This window comes from Culex pipiens, chromosome 2 (genome assembly GCF_016801865.2).
Source record: "Culex pipiens pallens isolate TS chromosome 2, TS_CPP_V2, whole genome shotgun sequence".
In the NCBI taxonomy this organism is placed as follows: Eukaryota; Metazoa; Arthropoda; class Insecta; order Diptera; family Culicidae; genus Culex; species Culex pipiens.
In genome coordinates, this window is record NC_068938.1 from 16,657,571 (window position 1) to 16,675,621 (window position 18,051).

General features: G+C 36.0%; 1 protein-coding gene across 2 annotated transcripts in view; it reads right to left on the reverse strand.

The window, feature by feature from the left end:
• The window catches only part of LOC120417727 (potassium voltage-gated channel protein Shaw-like), a 203,128-nt gene that overhangs the window by 29,147 nt on the left and 155,930 nt on the right, over positions 1-18,051 (reverse strand). For both annotated transcript variants that reach the window (XM_039579880.2, XM_039579881.2), the window contains one exon: positions 3,118-3,414. In XM_039579880.2, coding sequence (XP_039435814.1) covers positions 3,118-3,414 — 297 coding nt within the window. The remainder of the gene's footprint in view (positions 1-3,117; positions 3,415-18,051) is intronic.

Here is an 18,051-nt window from a genome sequence, read left to right on the forward strand (position 1 = left end):
CATACAATTTTTTAATTTTTTAATACCAGTATTTTGAAAATGCTCTAAAAAAAAAAAAAATAATGAAAAAACTTATTTATTTTATTTTGTTTAATGATAGTCATTGTTTAGTTCAAATCGGTACATATCATATTATCACAAATTTTGATATCAACATTTATTTCTGATGATATTAATTTCTGAAGCAATTGGGCTGAAACCAGTATGACTTGTTTTAAAAAAAGATATTTGTCATGAAAAACATAATTTCTGCATGTTTTTTTTTTCATTTCAAATGTATGGGTCAAACTACACTCTCTCAAGCAAATTAAAAAGAATTGAGATTTTTGAGTATGGATTCATTTTACTCACTTGATAAAAAATTCTCCCCATTTTGAAAAAAAAATATTCATTTTCTTGTAGCTGTATGATTTTTTACATGAAACAAGCAGTAAATTGATCTCCACACTTATTTTAACCGTTTAAGTCGCTGTCCTTTACATTTTTTTGTATAATATTTATCAGAAACAAGTTCAGAAACAATTTTCAATATATTTAAATATTTTTTTGTTGTTGAAAATTTCCCGTTTCCCGGGAAATTTGTAACCTCGGGAAATTGGACGCTCTAACAATTCAACAGAAACTGAAGAAAATTTCACTAAAATATTTTTTTCCACAATCTTTTTTAATCATTACAAAGATTTTTTTGGATTTTAATAATATAAATTCAATGTTTCATTCCTCTTGTCAAAAGAAGCTTTTTTGCGATTCAATATTTCATTTATTGTCATTTAAAAAAAGTATTCCCAAAACCATTTTCATTAATCCGTTTCTTTTTAGATATCAAAAATTTGATTAAAAAGACTCATGACTTTTTTTTAAGCTGACGAATTTCAGATTTTTTTAAAATCTAAAATGACGTTATAGAATTTTGATATATTTTTTTTGTGATTCTATATTTTTTTGTGAAGATTTGATTATCTGAAGTGAACTCCTCGAATGCATTAAAATTTCGATATCAACCCAAAATATGACTAAAAATCGATATTTCGACACTTTGGCTCAATTCTGGAGCTGATTCCGATTCAGTGGGCAAAATTCCAAGGAAAAGCAAATAGTTGAACAATTTTCAAATTTTTTAAGTGGGGTCTCGTACACTTTTCTCTTGAAAATTAGACATTTTCAAATAAATATATTTCGTGTTTAAGGAAAAACAACCCTGAGATTTTTCTAACCGTTTAAATGCAAGCCGGTGCTTAAAATTTAGCTTCAGCCTTTTCGAGATATTTATGTTTTAAAATTTCATCTCTTTTTTACCTTTAAATGGTTCCAATTTTTGAACCTTTAGTCTAAATTGACTTTTCAAGAAACGAAAATGTTTATTTTTTAGAGCTTTGAAAGTGCGCCGAATATCACTTTTAACTCGCTCTTAAAGTTTACCCTGACTTGAAACTGATTTTCACGGTTTGTTCAAATGCTTTCTGTAATTTTGGTTGCAGAAAGCGTAGATTGCGAGATTAAATTTTGGTGCTTTTTGGAAGACATAAAAAATCCCAAAAATATTCCTGAAAAGTTATAACCAAAAAAATCACCCTAATCATGAATCACCCTCATTTAAAATCATATAAAAAGTTGCCCCTTTGCATTTGCAACAACTCTTTCGAAGACGCTCAAGCTCCAAAACTTCAATTTTTTCGGAAAATTAATTTCCACTTTATTTTGCGATCTGGACCAATGTGCAATGCCTATGTATAATCAAGTCTGGGCTGTAAAGGCATTTTGAGATGGATTTTTTTTGTTTTTTTTTTCTATATTTTATATTTTTGTGCTCTTTTTATTTCATTTATTATCATGAATAATATTTCAAAAGGGCAGACTAGTAGTTCAAATTTGAGTTATGGAAAGATGCAGAAAATTTTGCAATTTTTTTAAACAGAAAAAATCGATTAATTTTCTCCCCGGCTTTAAAAATGGGGGCGATTTTTAGTGGCATTGAGTAAAAAAATAATAATATTAAATATGTAGGAAAAAGCCAATTTTGAAAAGATGCAAGTGGTTATACTACACATGGCCAATAGGTAAAAGTACTTTAAATCTTTTTAAATTATAAATAAAATTTTTTCATTGATTTGTTACAATAACAACCTGGGTTTCCATGGGTTTCCATGCTCAAACTTGTACAGATTGGTCAGATTTGTAAATTACACCGTCGGAACTCTCCTGAGAACATCGGCCAATTTTCAGGTTATGGCCAATATTCAACCAAACGAGTTCCATCCTATTTTCAATTTTGTATTCCTGTTCCACCGAAAATCGGCAAAAAGTTTTTTTGTGGTTGCTTTATGTGTAATTATAGTTATCATCTTTTTTTGTTTAAAAAAATGTCTGAAAAAAACCGTTAAATGCCAATCTGAATCGATATTTATAACAAATAACTTACATTTTACATTCAGGTTATTTTTTGAACATTGAAACATATTTTTTTAAATAATTTTGAATTCAAAAGAAATACAATCGCATGTAAAATGGATTTAATGTTTAAAACAGAAAAAAAATGTTTTGTAAATGTTTCCCACAAAATTAGTGGATGCATGGATTATGCTAGGAAAAAGGGGTTCAAAATTTAAAAATAATCCATAGTGCATAGTTTAACATTACAAAGGAAATGTTTTTAAATTTGTTTAACAAAAAAAATTTCGACCAATTAAGGAAGAAAATAGTTTGCATTTTCAACAGATTTTTTGGATCTAATTGCTCAAATTGAAAGTTTAACATAAACAGATTTTTTTTCATTTTTAAATCACAATTAACTGAATTAACATGTTTTTAACCTTGTAAGCTGTCGGCTTCACGCAATTGCACTTACATGACACATTTCAATTCCCAACAATAAACAACAACGTCTCCTCTTCCCGAGTTGAGCTTGATTGATAGATCTTTCCGTGTCTACAAGACATTGAATTTCGGGTGGAGCATCCTCCAAGTGATTTATGTCCTTCGTGGGAGCACGTGATTTCCGTTTTTTTTTTCGTTCACCCTTTTTTCGGGCTGTACTCCGAAGCTTGTCTGAGACCCCACCGAAAAAATCCTTGTTGACACGAAACAATTTGTCACACTTCCTGCCCTTAAGACTCTTACCTGCAGCTTCTCGGCGTAGTACACGAGACTGGCGAAGACGACGATGCCCAGGACGAGAAAAAACACCAGCAGCGTGAGCTCCCGGGCCGAAGCCTTGAACGTGTGGATCAGAATCCGGAGGCCGGGCGAGTGGCGCGTCAGCTTGAACAGGCGCAATATCCGGACGATGGAGAACGCCTCGAGCAGGCCCGTCTGCTCGCCCATCCGCTGGCACACGTCGGTGTAGAAGCTGAGCGTCGCGGCCAGGTCGATGATGTTGACCGGGGATCGGATGAACACGAAGATGTTGGGGGCGACCTGGAAGGACGGAAGGGAAGGAAGGAAAGTTGAGATTGAGCAAATTTATTCTGCCAGTTTGCGAGCGCGAGTACACGTAATTTATGCAGCACCGTCGGGGGACATCCTCCGAGGGCTATTTCAACACAATTATGAATCTCAGAAATAAATTGTCCACTGATCATAGCAGGTTCTGCGGAAATCGCTGAATTGGCAGTGGGAAGATGATGTATTTTTTTTTTTTAAATTACATCTATAAGTTGCTTTATATGAGTGATTTTCATAATTTGTTAATTTTATATTTGTTTGTGTAATAGTAGTGATGAGTAATTTTGTAAGACTTCGAACAATTATTTTATTTTTTTGATTCTTTTGAATTGGATGATACATTGCAAGTACTTTTTTTTGTATGACCAATGAAGTCATTTTGCAACATGTGATCGATCATACAAATTTGAATTCAATTAGTATCTTGAAACCAGATTAACTGAACGATTTGCTGTCTTTGACAGAGTTAACTGTAAGTATTGTTTATGACATCTTTTAAAAATTATTGAAAAACATTACATACTTTTTTTTAAATTCGACTTTTCTCACAAAAAGTGGATTGCGCAAATCAAACATTTTTTCAAAAATCTTATATTATGAAATGTTTTAGATGACAAAAAATGAGAATTTTTTAAATATGACCTTGGTCAAAATTTATTTGGCAGTGTTGTCAATTTTTCAAAAAAAAAATCTAGAGTTTTTTAAAGACATGGGAAACTATTTTTGAGTTCTTTTATGATGAAAAATCAAATTTGTAAACGAGTCATTTGAAAATTTTGATATAATTTCTTAAATTTATTTGGCGATGTAGAGAAAATCTCATTTTTCATGTTTAGTTTACTTCCAGATTTATTTCGATCTGATTTACTGATCTCTTCAAATATAAATGCTTCAACAGATAGTTAAGCTTGGTCATTACTTTTTCAGATGAAAAACGAGGTTGTAGACGATTCAATTATAGAGATTTGATATCGATAGATTTATCGTCATCATCGAAACGATAATGATTATCTATCGTTATCATTATCATTTTTGAAATAAATTCTTATCCTAACAAATCATTTTAAATTTTCAATGCTTTCACTCAGAATTTGTATTTTTGGTAAAGTAGAATTTCTCAAAAAAATATACAAAATACCATATTTTTTGGAAGTTCTTCCATGTCATCAATCTTAGTTGAATTGGGTTTGAGCACAGAGTAATCCAGAGCGCGCAGTCCGAACAAAAGCCATCGAATTTTGTGGCTGCGTTACGGTTGTTGTTGTTGGATTTTCGTAACGGTAGCAGGCGTTATGTTTTTTCAGGCGTTATGGTTTTTGAGCAAATGTTTTTGAATTCTTTCTAGTAGCCGGTTATCAAAAATATATCACCTGTCAAATTTTGTTTTGTTTTGCACAAGTCGAATTTGTCTGCGGGACCCGTAAATTTTCCCTTGTCACTTGTGCCACTTTCGGATTCCGGACCTGGGACCTCTTATACGATAACTTGGAGGTCCACATGCAACACGCCATGGGAAGGGAGAGGGGAGGGGGAGTTTACTTGCCTTGGAGTTGTGCTGAGTTCTAGGCCGGTGAGCAGTGATGCTGTGCTGCTGAAAGAAGTTGCCTTTAGGCCTCTTCTTTCCTGGTCCCGGTCATCGCGTAACGAAACGAATCACTCGCGGTTTAATTTAACACAAATACACGATAACAACAGAGAGAAGTGATAACAACTTTACCGCACTTAGACAAAAGTCTAAATGATACAAGTTACACTAAACGAATTAAAATATGTCGCCCCGTGGTCATCGTGACCGTTAGTCACTGCATTCCTGTGGAGACTAACTGATCAGATCAGTCCCTGAATGGTTGTTGGCTCCTATCCCCAACCCTCGAAGATCTTTGAGCCTTTATCTCAGTCTTGCTATGGCCTATCGAACAGCCACTTTGTCGAAATGTTTTAAAAAAGTGTCTACTTGCGCAGTGAAAGAATCCGGATTGCCAGGTAATGTCCTAAAGAACCGTGAGAGCAAACTCCCGCCACCGGGGCTTCGGGAAAAGTCAGTTTTCAAAGTAGTGTTCTGATGTACCTTGGGTAAAAATCCCACATCACGACACCTCTCCGATTCCGACACCGGCTCTGGCTTAATCAACCATTCTGGTCATTAAAAGTAAGCCAACACCAACTCGGAATTTACCACTGGTGACATGCAAAACTGTATGATCCGAATTTCCTATCTGCATCTCATTTTGCTGTTGTTTTTTCGATTTAACAAGACGTTGAGAACATTACATGCCCTGCCTGAAGCGGCTCGGAAACACGTCCTTCTTCAGTTTGGTCTCAAAATACCTTATTCGATATTGGTTGGAAAAGAAACAGATTACAGTTCGAAAACATTTTTAAAATGATGAAGTCCAACAAATTGAGTAATGTTTTGAATTTCTGACAAGGCAAACTGTCATTGAAAAACGTAACGCCTTTGAAAATCCAGTGAACTAAGATTGCTGAGATCTTGCACCTCATGCTATGGTTTTTCTGAAGGGGGGATGTACCACGATGTACCGCGTAACGCAACCATAAATTAAATGGCAGTGCTCCCTCTGGGTTACTCTGTGGTTTGAGTTTTATTAGAGTTTTGCCTTCCTCACTGAGGTAAGGCTATAATCCTGCTCTAAAAATGAACTTTGAATCAAAACGTCGTAGACCCACCTTCATGTATACATATCGACTCAGAATCGAAAACTGAACAAATGTCTGTGTGTATGTGTGTGTGTATGTATGTATGTGACCAACAAAATAGCTCATGTTTCTCGGCACTGGCTGAACCGATTTGACCCGAACCTGTTGCATTCGACTTGGTTTAGGGTCCCATAGATCGAGTTTTATACAGATTGAAGTTTTGATAAGTAGTTCAAAAGTTATGTATAAAAATGTGTTTTCACATGTATCCGGATCTCACTTAAACGTATGTAAACTATGTCCGGGTCCATCATCCGACCCATCGTTGGTTAGGTTATCAAAAGACCTTTCCAGCGAGCCTAAAACATTGATGATCTGGCAACCCTGTCTCTAGATATGGCCACTTAAGTGACATTTATGTACTTTTTGGAAACCGGATCTCACTTAAATGTATGTAAACTATGTCCGGATCCACCATCCAACCCATCGTTGGTTAGTTTATCAAAAAACCTTTCCAACGAGTTCAAACATTGAAGATCTGGCAACCTTGTCTCGAGATATGTACACTTAAGTGATATTGATGTGCTTTTTGATGCCGGATCTCACTTAAATGTATGTAAACTATGTCCGGATCCACCATCCGACCCATCGTTGGTTATGTTATCAAAAGACCTTTCCAACGAGTTCAAATAATTGGAGATCTGGCAACCCTGTCTCGAGATATGGCCACTTAAGTGACATTTATGTACTTTTTGGAAACCGGATCTCACTTAAATGTATGTAAACTATGTCCGGATCCACCATCCGACCCATCGTTGGTTAGGTTATGAAAAGACCTTTCCAACGAGTTCAAAACATTGGAGATCTGGCAACCCTGTCTCGAGATATGGCCACTTAAGTGACATTTATGTACTTTTTGGAAACCGGATCTCACTTAAATGTATGTAAACTATGTCCGGATCCACCATCCAACCCATCGTTGGTTAGTTTATCAAAAAACCTTTCCAACGAGTTCAAACATTGAAGATCTGGCAACCCTGTCTCGAGATATGTACACTTAAGTGATATTGATGTGCTTTTTGATGCCGGATCTCACTTAAATGTATGTAAACTATGTCCGGATCCACCATCCGACCCATCGTTGGTTATGTTATCAAAAGACCTTTCCAACGAGTTCAAATAATTGGAGATCTGGCAACCCTGTCTCGAGATATGGCCACTTAAGTGACATTTATGTACTTTTTGGAAACCGGATCTCACTTAAATGTATGTAAACTATGTCCGGATCCACCATCCGACCCATCGTTGGTTAGGTTATGAAAAGACCTTTCCAACGAGTTCAAAACATTGGAGATCTGGCAACCCTGTCTCGAGATATGGTCACTTAAGTGACATTTATGTACTTTTTGGAAACCGGATCTCACTTAAATGTATGTAAACTATGTCCGGATCCACCATCCAACCCATCGTTGGTTAGTTTATCAAAAAACCTTTCCAACGAGTTCAAACATTGAAGATCTGGCAACCCTGTCTCGAGATATGTACACTTAAGTGATATTGATGTGCTTTTTGATGCCGGATCTCACTTAAATGTATGTAAACTATGTCCGGATCCACCATCCGACCCATCGTTGGTTATGTTATCAAAAGACCTTTCCAACGAGTTCAAATAATTAGAGATCTGGCAACCCTGTCTCGAGATATGGCTACTTAAGTGACATTTATGTACTTTTTGGAAACCGGATCTCACTTAAATGTATGTAAACTATGTCCGGATCCACCATCCGACCCATCGTTGGTTAGGTTATGAAAAGACCTTTCCAACGAGTTCAAAACATTGGAGATCTGGCAACCCTGTCTTGAGTTATGTACACTTAAGTGATATTGATGTACTTTTTTATTCCGGATCTAAAAAAGAGAGGAAATTTTTGTAACTGAAAGAGATGAAATTTCATATCAGCCATTGTTGGTAATAAGTGAGGAAGGCTCCAACCACATAGGTGGATTAAGTTAGTTTTTTTTTTGCAAAGTATTCAAATCTTCACAAAATACCGTATCATTTTGAAAAGTACTCAAACTTTCATAATTTGCAATATGGGTATCAAACGAAGCAAAATTGTGTATGAGTTTTCGCTTGTATACATTTTTTTATTTTATAAAATACTCAAATGGGACCATCCATAAACCACGTGGACACTTTAGGGGGGGTATGGCGATTGTCCACGATCCATACAAAAAAGATTTTTTTTGTATGGACAATTGTCCTCGAACAAATGTCCACAAATATGGGGTAACAGATTCCCAAAAAAGTGTCCACGTGGTTTATGGATGGTCCCAAATATTAAAAATTTACCGTTTTTTTATAAAATACTCGAAATTTCATAATTTGCAATATGGTTACCATTCGAAATTATTTTTTTCATGAATTTTCACTTTATTAGAGGTTTGTTTGTTTAATACTCTTGTTTTCACAAAATACCGTATTTAAAAAAAAATCAAATTTCATTGATAATCATGACATTTCCAAAATATGGTATTCTGTGAAATTTTAGTGAGTTACAACAAAAAATAGTTAAGTGAAAATATGCAACATGCAAAATTTCGCTTTGTTGGATACTAACATTGCAAAGTATGGATATTGTAGCGTTTTCAAAAAAGTACGGTAATTTGTGAGTTTTGTTTCAAAACATTTAAATAAATAAAAAATGCCTGCATAATTTCGCTTCGTTTGACACTCATATTGCAATTTATGAAAAATGCGAGTATTTTCTGTAAGGCGTCATCAATAAAGGCAAAAACGGCCAAAATTAACCCCCCCCACATCCGTGGAACTTGAGGTTCAAAAACGGGGATATGCACGGTGCTGCCTCTAGCGGTGGAGAGCTCCAACTTTTCGACAAGTTTTTATAGCAGTTTTGCATCGACGGGTCGTCCATAGTGCATGTAGTTAGAATATTTTGAATTTCATAAAATTATAAAAAGTGGAAAATTATTTTTAATTATGTTGACAGCATTTACTTCCATCGAGAACATAATGTTGACTAAGCAGTACTTCAGAAAATACTTGGTGTGAAAATTATACGTAAAAGTGTAACGATGGGACAAACATACTTGGTGTTGTTTTTGATGAGTTTCCGAACAAATTACTAGATATTATGTGTTTTTCTTAAAGTATACGACAAACTAAACTTTAAAATGTCAAAAAGTCAAATTCGTCCAAATATGACATGGGACAATTATGCGTAGAACGGCAGTACACATCCCTTGATGTTGTCGTTGTTCTGTAGGTTCTAATAATTATTGTTAGTAGATGTAGCTAGTGAGTAATCCTTATTTTATTTTAATCTACCATTTGTTGATAATAATTTTATTCTAACTTTATTTTCTTTTTCATCTGTGCCCAATCTAACGCTTATAGTAGCGCAAAATAGCATTTGTTCGGCCTCTTATTTCTCACTCCGTTGCAACGTCACGGAGTGATCGATGTGGCAAATGAAATGTTAGACTTAAAATAAGTCTTCCAGAGTCACTTCTTGTACAAAATTCATTTTCCAATCCAAATCTGTAATCATATTTATATTTGAAAAAGGTTTTAATATCATACGAGACATATTTCGCAAAAAGTGGAAAATTTGTTACGTTGCAACGCTGAAATGTGTCATATGTATAATTGTAATACTCACAACCAAATTTCAAATTTCAAGCAAGTTTTCTTATATTATTTTTTTTCCTTTTGCGATATTTTTTTTAAATTATGCTTCTAATGATTTAAGTTAAATCTTAGTTGATAATTTCATTTAATCGTAAACTACATGAAATATGCATTGACCCCTCGTCCATTCAAATCTGGTATACTGAAAAGTTGCCTCAAGTAAACAAAATCGCAGCACTCCATGATTTGAATTTTCGTTTTGCCTCTCGTGCGACTCTCGTGTTTGTCGTTTGTTTTTGCGATTCTTTAACCTTTCCTGCTCCAAAATGCCAGAAAAAACTGTGCATTATAAACTGCATTTTCAGGAATCATAACTCATCATTTTATTCGAATGCAAACAGGTATTTAGGTAGTGCATGGCTTGAATTCTTTGACATCGAATACGGGAAAAGGAGGAGATTCGCAGAGAGCTTTAATTGTTGATGAAGAGCATAAAAATTGAATCATTAGCAAAGAAATCGCGTCACCAAAGCAACATATACTCCTTCATTTAATGAACGAATGCTTGAATGACGCATGATACTTTTGTGCAAGTTTCACTGAAAACTCTCATGTTCAACTTTATATTTCCGTACGATTGATCACTGTAATCTAAACTTCTGTCAACATACAAGTGGTATACATGTTTTGATCTGTCAATTTGCAAGAGGTATAATAGATTCAAATTTTACTGTTGTTGATGCTGAGTAGGCTGTGACAACTCTGGACAAATTTCCACTATACCAGTGACAGAACTCAACAATCGTCCCTCTTTTTAAGCTAACAGGTTGTATGGAGTTCCACCTATGTGCCCCCCCTCTTTGTCACACAAGGTTGAACCCCCTTCAAAAAGTACGTCACATTTTGCCAGACCCCGCCCCCTTGTTTTCGATGGAATTTTTATTGTTTTTATATCTTAAAACTCTCATAATTTTGGTATTTTTGGCATTTTTAATATAAAAAAAATAAGTTAAATTATTCTGATTATTCATTTTTTAGCATAAACATTGCGATAAAAAAAAACGATATAAATAATAGTAAGCAAACAATTTTAGAAAAGAGGATTTAATTTAATTGTGTACATTTCAAATTAATATTATGCAATCATTGAAAAGCCTAGCGTGACGTTCTAATCTTGCAAACGCCCCCTACCCCCTTCGTCACATCTTGTCACACCTTGGGTAACCCCCCCCCCCCCTCCCCCCCTAAGAGCGTACGTACTTTATGGATGACGCCTAAAACAGCTTTTTATTGAAATCTGAGCATTTCACAATGAAATAAAAATAAAGCGAAAATGAAAAAAAAAATGGAGTACTGTAGACGAATACGGTAATTTGAAAAGATACAATTTTGTGAAAATTTAAGCATTCCACAGAAAAAAAGTTAAGTAAATAGAGGTTACAAATAAAAAAGTGATAATGCATACAAAATACATATTGCAAATTATTAAAAAAATCGGTATTTTAAAAAAACACGGTACTTTGTAAAAAATTTAGTGTTTCACTAAAAAACCTGTAAAAGTTCTAATGTTTGTAACATTTTTGAATTTCACTTTCGTATTGCAAATCTTGAAAATTTTAGTAGTTTCGAAGAAATGAAATTGTGAATATTTTAGTATTTTGCTAAATAAAACTCTGATAAAGTGAAAATGCGAATTATGAATATTTGAGTATTATAGGAAAAATAATTATGCTGTGAAAAATTGAGAATTTCTCTAAACAAAATTCATAGTGATAGCATTATAAATTCAACTTGATATGGTCAAATTAAGTCAATTTAAAAACATTAAAAATTAGCTATTTTTCATAGATATATCGTTCCGGCGATAATGTAGCAGTCCACTTGATAAAAAAGTAACGTCATCAACAAAAAAAAAATGCTCCTGAGATTGTCCTTTTTTTAATCAAGAATTTTTCAAAAATGGTAATTTTGCGCATCCATTTTTGAGTGTGATTAGTCAAATAAAAATGGGTTGTTACTTTTTTATCTGATTTTTTTAAGCAATACAAAAAAAACATTTCCCAAGACACAAAATCAATCAGAAATTCCGTTCACAAGGTATAGATTTTTTTTCATGGAAAGCGACCAAAATTGCATGCTAACTGGGAGAACAAGTTATGCAAAATTTCTTCTGTGTTTTTAGAAAAAGTACATTGTAATCTTATTTCAAAAAACAAAATAAAAAATCCTAGAGAATTGCTTTATTTTTATACCCTTCTCAGTTGGAGAAGATTCTAAATAAACATAAAATTTCGCAACACATACCTATATTCTTGATGTATTAAACATTTTTAACTTTTGTTGAAAGTAACACAGGGTTATCTGGTGTGAGGAAATGAGATATCCTAGTCGTTTATTATTCGTCAAGTGATTAATACAATTCATGTTACATTATTGTTACATATCTGAGTGAGTGTAATTTCTAATAGTATTGATAACCTCAATTACTGGCACCACTGTGCCGATTGGCAACCATGCCATGTGATCATTACAAATGTACGATCACCTTGTATGCAAGCTTGTATGCGACCTTGCATACAATGTCACAGTCTCAACTGTGGTAACATGACGATCATATAGATGTGTAAGTGTATCTTACCACGATCTATCAATGTCGAATTGTCATATGTTTGTTTATGTTTACAGCATGATCTTCGGCATCCCCGAGATCAAGATGATCACCCGAAAGTGATCGTATCACCAGCAGCTACCGTGCTGCTTTGAACAAACATGTATTTCAACAACTTTTTTAGTAATTCAAATTCAGATTGAAAAGGTTAGCAGCTCATTTGACTAATCGTTGAAACCCCACGTGTGACCGAAAAACATAAAACGACAAATCAAGCAATCATGAAAGACCACGGGAACTGTGAAGTGGCAAGCAAAGGGTAACTTTGTGGTCACTAAAGAGGGACGATAAATTTAAATAAAACAATTTGCCCCTCATTCACCCCTTTTTTGTGGGTGTGGCTATAAAGCGAGAAGTCATTCGTTTGGTTAGGATTTTTCCCACTGACCGCATTTAGGGTGAAAGTCACACGTTTCATGCGAACAAATTTTGTCGCAGAAAAACACAGTCGTGTGACAACATATTGGTCCCCATCCCTTGTAGTTCAAAGACTCAAGCAGCGCAGGCAGAGTGATGTGAGGAACGTGCCCAGACCAAATGCCCTTTAAAATCATTACCCGGGGAAATGGTCACCGTCGCCGGATTGTCGTCCAGGGCGCACAGCAGGCAGATTCGTGGAGCCATGTCGTAGGTTTTGAAATGTGGTGAATAATTTTTTGAGTTTTTGAGTTCTTAGCCAGAATTCCGAGTATTGAGATTTCCTGAAATTTGCTCAACTTCATGCTCCTCCACTACAGTAGGTACACCCACACACACAGGTCGTAAAGCACGCAGTTTGACGACGCATAAAAGTTCCACCGGGGAACACTTCATCATCTGCTCGGGATGTTAATCCGGGTTTGTGTCGTCGTGTCACACGTGGTTGCTATCCCGCAAGACTCTCCAGGTAGGAGTCGTAAAAGTGACTCCGGAATGACAGTTACGGCGCGTGAAGAAGACCGAAGACCTGCCCGAGAGCTGCGTTACAACATTGCTGAAGGGTGTGGGAGTGTGTGTGGTATAAACGATTTATGATTATTTTATGCTGCCGACGTCGGGACGAGGATCCACTTTTCGGAAGCTAGAAGATGTTCAGGTTCTGGATATGTAGAGGTATGGTAAAAAATGGGCAGATAAACGGGTTTTGCAAGCAGGGAAGATTTCGACAAACGACAGCCTGACCGGGTTATTGAATTATTGAATTTTATGGTGATAGTTGCCGGCGTTGGGATGAGTTGAGGTGTATGCCAAGATGATAAAATTGGATTTCATCCGGATTTAATGGACTGAATTAGGTCTGGCAGTATATTTAAGAACACTATAAAATTATTTTGATGGGGCTAGAGCGTCCAATTTCCCGTCCCGGGAAAAAATTTCCCGGGAATTCCCGGGATTTCCCGAAAAAATATAATTCCCGTTTCCCGGGAAATTTGTAAATTTCCCGGGAATTCCCGAATTTTAAGCAAAAGTACACATTTTCTTTACTTTTTGGAAACATTTTTTTAGATGCTCAGAGAAAAATAAATGAAGATGATTCTGTTCAATTGAATTTATTGTAGAGCTCATATACAATTAACCAGACTTTGATATCGGATAATATTAATTTTTGAAGCTACGGGAAAATTAAGTTAGCTTTTTCAAGAATATTTGGAGTTATTTCATTTAAAATTATATTCAATTGAGAATTTTTACGTTTTTGTTTACCATGATCTATTAAGTTGAAAATCAAATTGGTATCTTAACATTTTTAAAATAGTTCTGGGCAAGAAGAATTATTTCAATTCGTTAAATACCTGGTATACAAGAAATTACAATATGTAGTAAAAGATAAATAGAGCACTGGGGTAACAATGGGTGTAAGAAGGTTAAATATCAAAACATGTAAGACATGATGTTAATTCCAAATGTTTTAAAACATTTAGTTGTTTGAAGTAAAACACACAAGAGAAGTTTGATTTTTGCTTTGCCATTTTGCCCATGAACTGAAACAATTATGACTTTTTTTTTAAGTTGTTTGTCATGAAAAACATAATTTCTGCATGTTTTTTTTTCAACTTTTTGTATCAAACCATTCTTATTCTTTTACTGGTCACAAAGGCAAGAAAATAATTTGTATGATTGTGGAGTATGGATTCATTTTAGGGGAAATTCTCGTAGGTTTCGCATGTTAAGCACTCGCTCCTAACTCCATCCAATTTGCTAACTTGCTTGCTCACTTCTTATTGAGCTATTTATCACTCGATTTCAGTTAAAAACGCATTTAATTAGCTTTAATTGAACGTCAAAGTGCTGCCCTGCCAACATAAGAGGTACGACGGAATTAGATGCTGTTCCATTACTCACTGTCTAATAACCTTGCTAAAAAAAATGATTATTTTTTTATTTATTGTACTATTGGAGCTTATAAAATAAGAAAAAAATAACATTTTCTTGCAGTTTTATGTATTTTTTACATGTAGTTAAGCTGTTAATTGATCTTGACACTTGTTTTAGCCTTTCAGTCGCTGCTATAAACAACTTAGGTGTAGCAGAACCAAGATCAAAACAATTTTCAATAAATTTAAATTTCCCGGGAATTCCCGGGATTTCCCGGGAAATCTGTTGAAAATTTCCCGTTTCCCGGGAAATTTGTAACCCCGGGAAATTGGACGCTCTAGATGGGGCATCAGGTAATGCATTAAGATAAAATGGCAGAAATCCACCTTGATTTAGTTCTTCCGATTGATGGAAACGAGTGTTGTTAGAAGTATTCCTTATCAACTTAACTTAACTTAGCAATAATAGAAACTAATTTGCATTGCAATTTGCAAACTTTTAGACAAAACTACCTTTTCTGTACAATGCTTAAAGTTGTGTTAGGTCATGAATAAACATCCACCCACAGAAGCCACTCAGGAGTCACAACCTCAAACGGACAAAGTGTTGAGTTGAGCCACCGCAAACACTAGTTAGTGACCATTGCAGATGGGATACCATCCCATGTTCAACAACTTAACCCCTCACACACACACACACTCTAACAACAATCAACCATGCTAACGAGGTTGAACGATGTGGTTGACCTTTTCCGGGATTCAGTTGGGGGTGTTGTCTCAGTGGCGGGGGGGAGGTGTCATCTCTGAACTATGTGTTTTGTGTAGAAACCGGCGCGAGAGCGAGATGGAACCCACTTGACTTGGTATGATGAATTTAATGAACCTTAATTATAACCAACGCAGCAGCAGCATCGCACAAAAGGAGTCACCCCCTTGAAGTGTCTGTGGGGAAGGTCGGTCGCAGGATAGCAACCCCATATTCATTAGCTATAAATTCATTATGAGAATCGCTGGTGTTTGAGTGCATCATAATCACCACTCCCCCGAGCTCTCTTGTTCAGGGTGGTCGGTGAAGGAACAGTGAGTTTATCAAACTTGCAATGAATTGTGCTGAACGACGACGACGAGGCGTCACTAATGTGCCCTGGTGCCACCACCCACCGCCATCATAATTAGTTTGGATTTATGGTCATGACCTGAATGGCACTTCAAACGGATGATGACGGCTGAGTTGGTTTGAAGTACAGTGAATCAGCGTGCCATCGATATCGGTTCAATGGACACACACGCGTGGGTCAACAAAGGATGCCACGGTGTTTGACAGAATAATGCAATAATGTCGGTGAAGATGATTGCATACATTTCATTGTGTACTGCGAGCTCTTGATTGGGCTTTGTTTTGAATAATTTCAATTTTGTTATTTAGTAGAACTGGATATCAACATGCAGGGTAAACACTTAATATGGCATAATTTTTGGAATTTTTCATTATTCCTCAAAGAGAAAGTTTATTTCTTATATAGATTAGATTATATAGATTATAATTAATCAAAACTGTGGCTTTAGAATTCAGAGACATACTATATGGGTAATTCTCCGCCAACTCACACAGCAGTTGCCCCGACCCCTCTTCGATTTGCGTGAAACTTTGTCCTAAGGGGTAACTTTTGTCCCTGATCACAAATCCGAGGTCCGTTTTTTGATATCTCGTGACGGAGGGGCGGTACGACCCCTTCCATTTTTGAACATGCAAAAAAGAGGTGTTTTTCAATAATTTGCAGCCTGAAACAGTGATGAGATAGAAATTTGGTGTCAAAGGGACTTTTATGTAAAATTAGACTCCCGATTTCATGGCGTACTCAAAATTCCGAAAAAACGTATTTTTCATCGAAAAATACACTAAAAAAGTTTTAAAAATTCTCCCATTTTCCGTTACTCGACTGTAAAATTTTTGGAACATGTCATTTTATGGGAAATTTAATGTTCTTTTCGAATCTACATTGACCCAGAAGGGTAATTTTTTTCATTTAGAACAAATTGATTCCCTTGTGGACCACCGATCAGTGAGGTACTCCTGGATATTAGCTCCTGAAAAGTGCTTTTAAAGTGCAAAAATGCATCACGGCAAGAAAAAGAGGCGGTCCTCACCAGCAGGATTTGCAGATTTGAAGAAGCTAAAGAATGCGGAAGCGCTACCTGCAAAGCCAGGCAGTTTGAGCAAGGACGCTCAAAAATTGTCTGGAAACCAGTTCGCTACCCTCCCTGTGGACGTGAGCGAGAAGGAAGTATTTGAACGACGGGAAAAGTTGCCACCCATTTTTGTGAAAACATCGTCTTCGGATTCGGTGCGAAAGTGGCTGACCGGGTTTATCAAATCTGGTGCTTTACGAGCTTCCATTCGCTTGTGTGGTGATGGACTCAAAATTCTACTACCTACCAGAAAGGATTACAACTACGTTCGGGATTTTCTGAACAACACCAAGATTGAATACTACAGCCATGACGATCCAGGTAAACGCCCCATGAAACAGGTCCTCCGAGGCCTGTACGACATGGATGTGAGTGTGCTGAAAGAAGAGCTCAAAACTCTGAAGTTGAACGTGATCGAAGTCTTCAAGATGACGAGACACAACAAGGACATCAAGTATCGTGATCAACTTTACCTGGTTCATCTCGAGAGAGGATCGACAACGCCGTCTGAGCTGAAAGCAGTTCGGGCAATTTTCAACATCATCGTGACTTGGGAACGTTATCGTCCAGTGCACCGTGACGTGACACAATGTTCGAATTGCTTGCAGTTTGGACATGGTGGAAGGAACTGTTTCATCAAGAGTCGTTGTGCAACCTGCGGAGGTAAGCACAAAACTCAAGCTTGCGAAACAATCAACGAGAACATCGAAGCGAAATGCTTCAATTGCGGCGGCGACCATTCTACCAAGAATCGAAGCTGCCCAAAACGAGCTGAGTTTGTAAAAATTCGGCAGCAAGCGACGACGAGGCACCAACCAAATCGTCGCAAAACACCACCAGCATACACAGAAGGAAGGCAGTAGTGACCTGTTTTCACCGCAAGAACTTCTGAACATTTTCATCGAGATGACAACAACTCTGCGTGGGTGCAAAACTCGCCAGGAACAAGTAAGAACGCTTGGAGCTTTCATCTTAAAATACAGTTCGTAGTTTACTCGTTCTAGCGATTTTGAATATTTCAATGAAAATATTTTTTTAGTTTTAAGTTAGGATTAGTTGTTAAAGTGATTTCTTTTTTTTACCCAAATGTATTCGATTCAATGCAATAATGTAAAACAATTCGAAGTAAATAAAATAAATGTGATCAG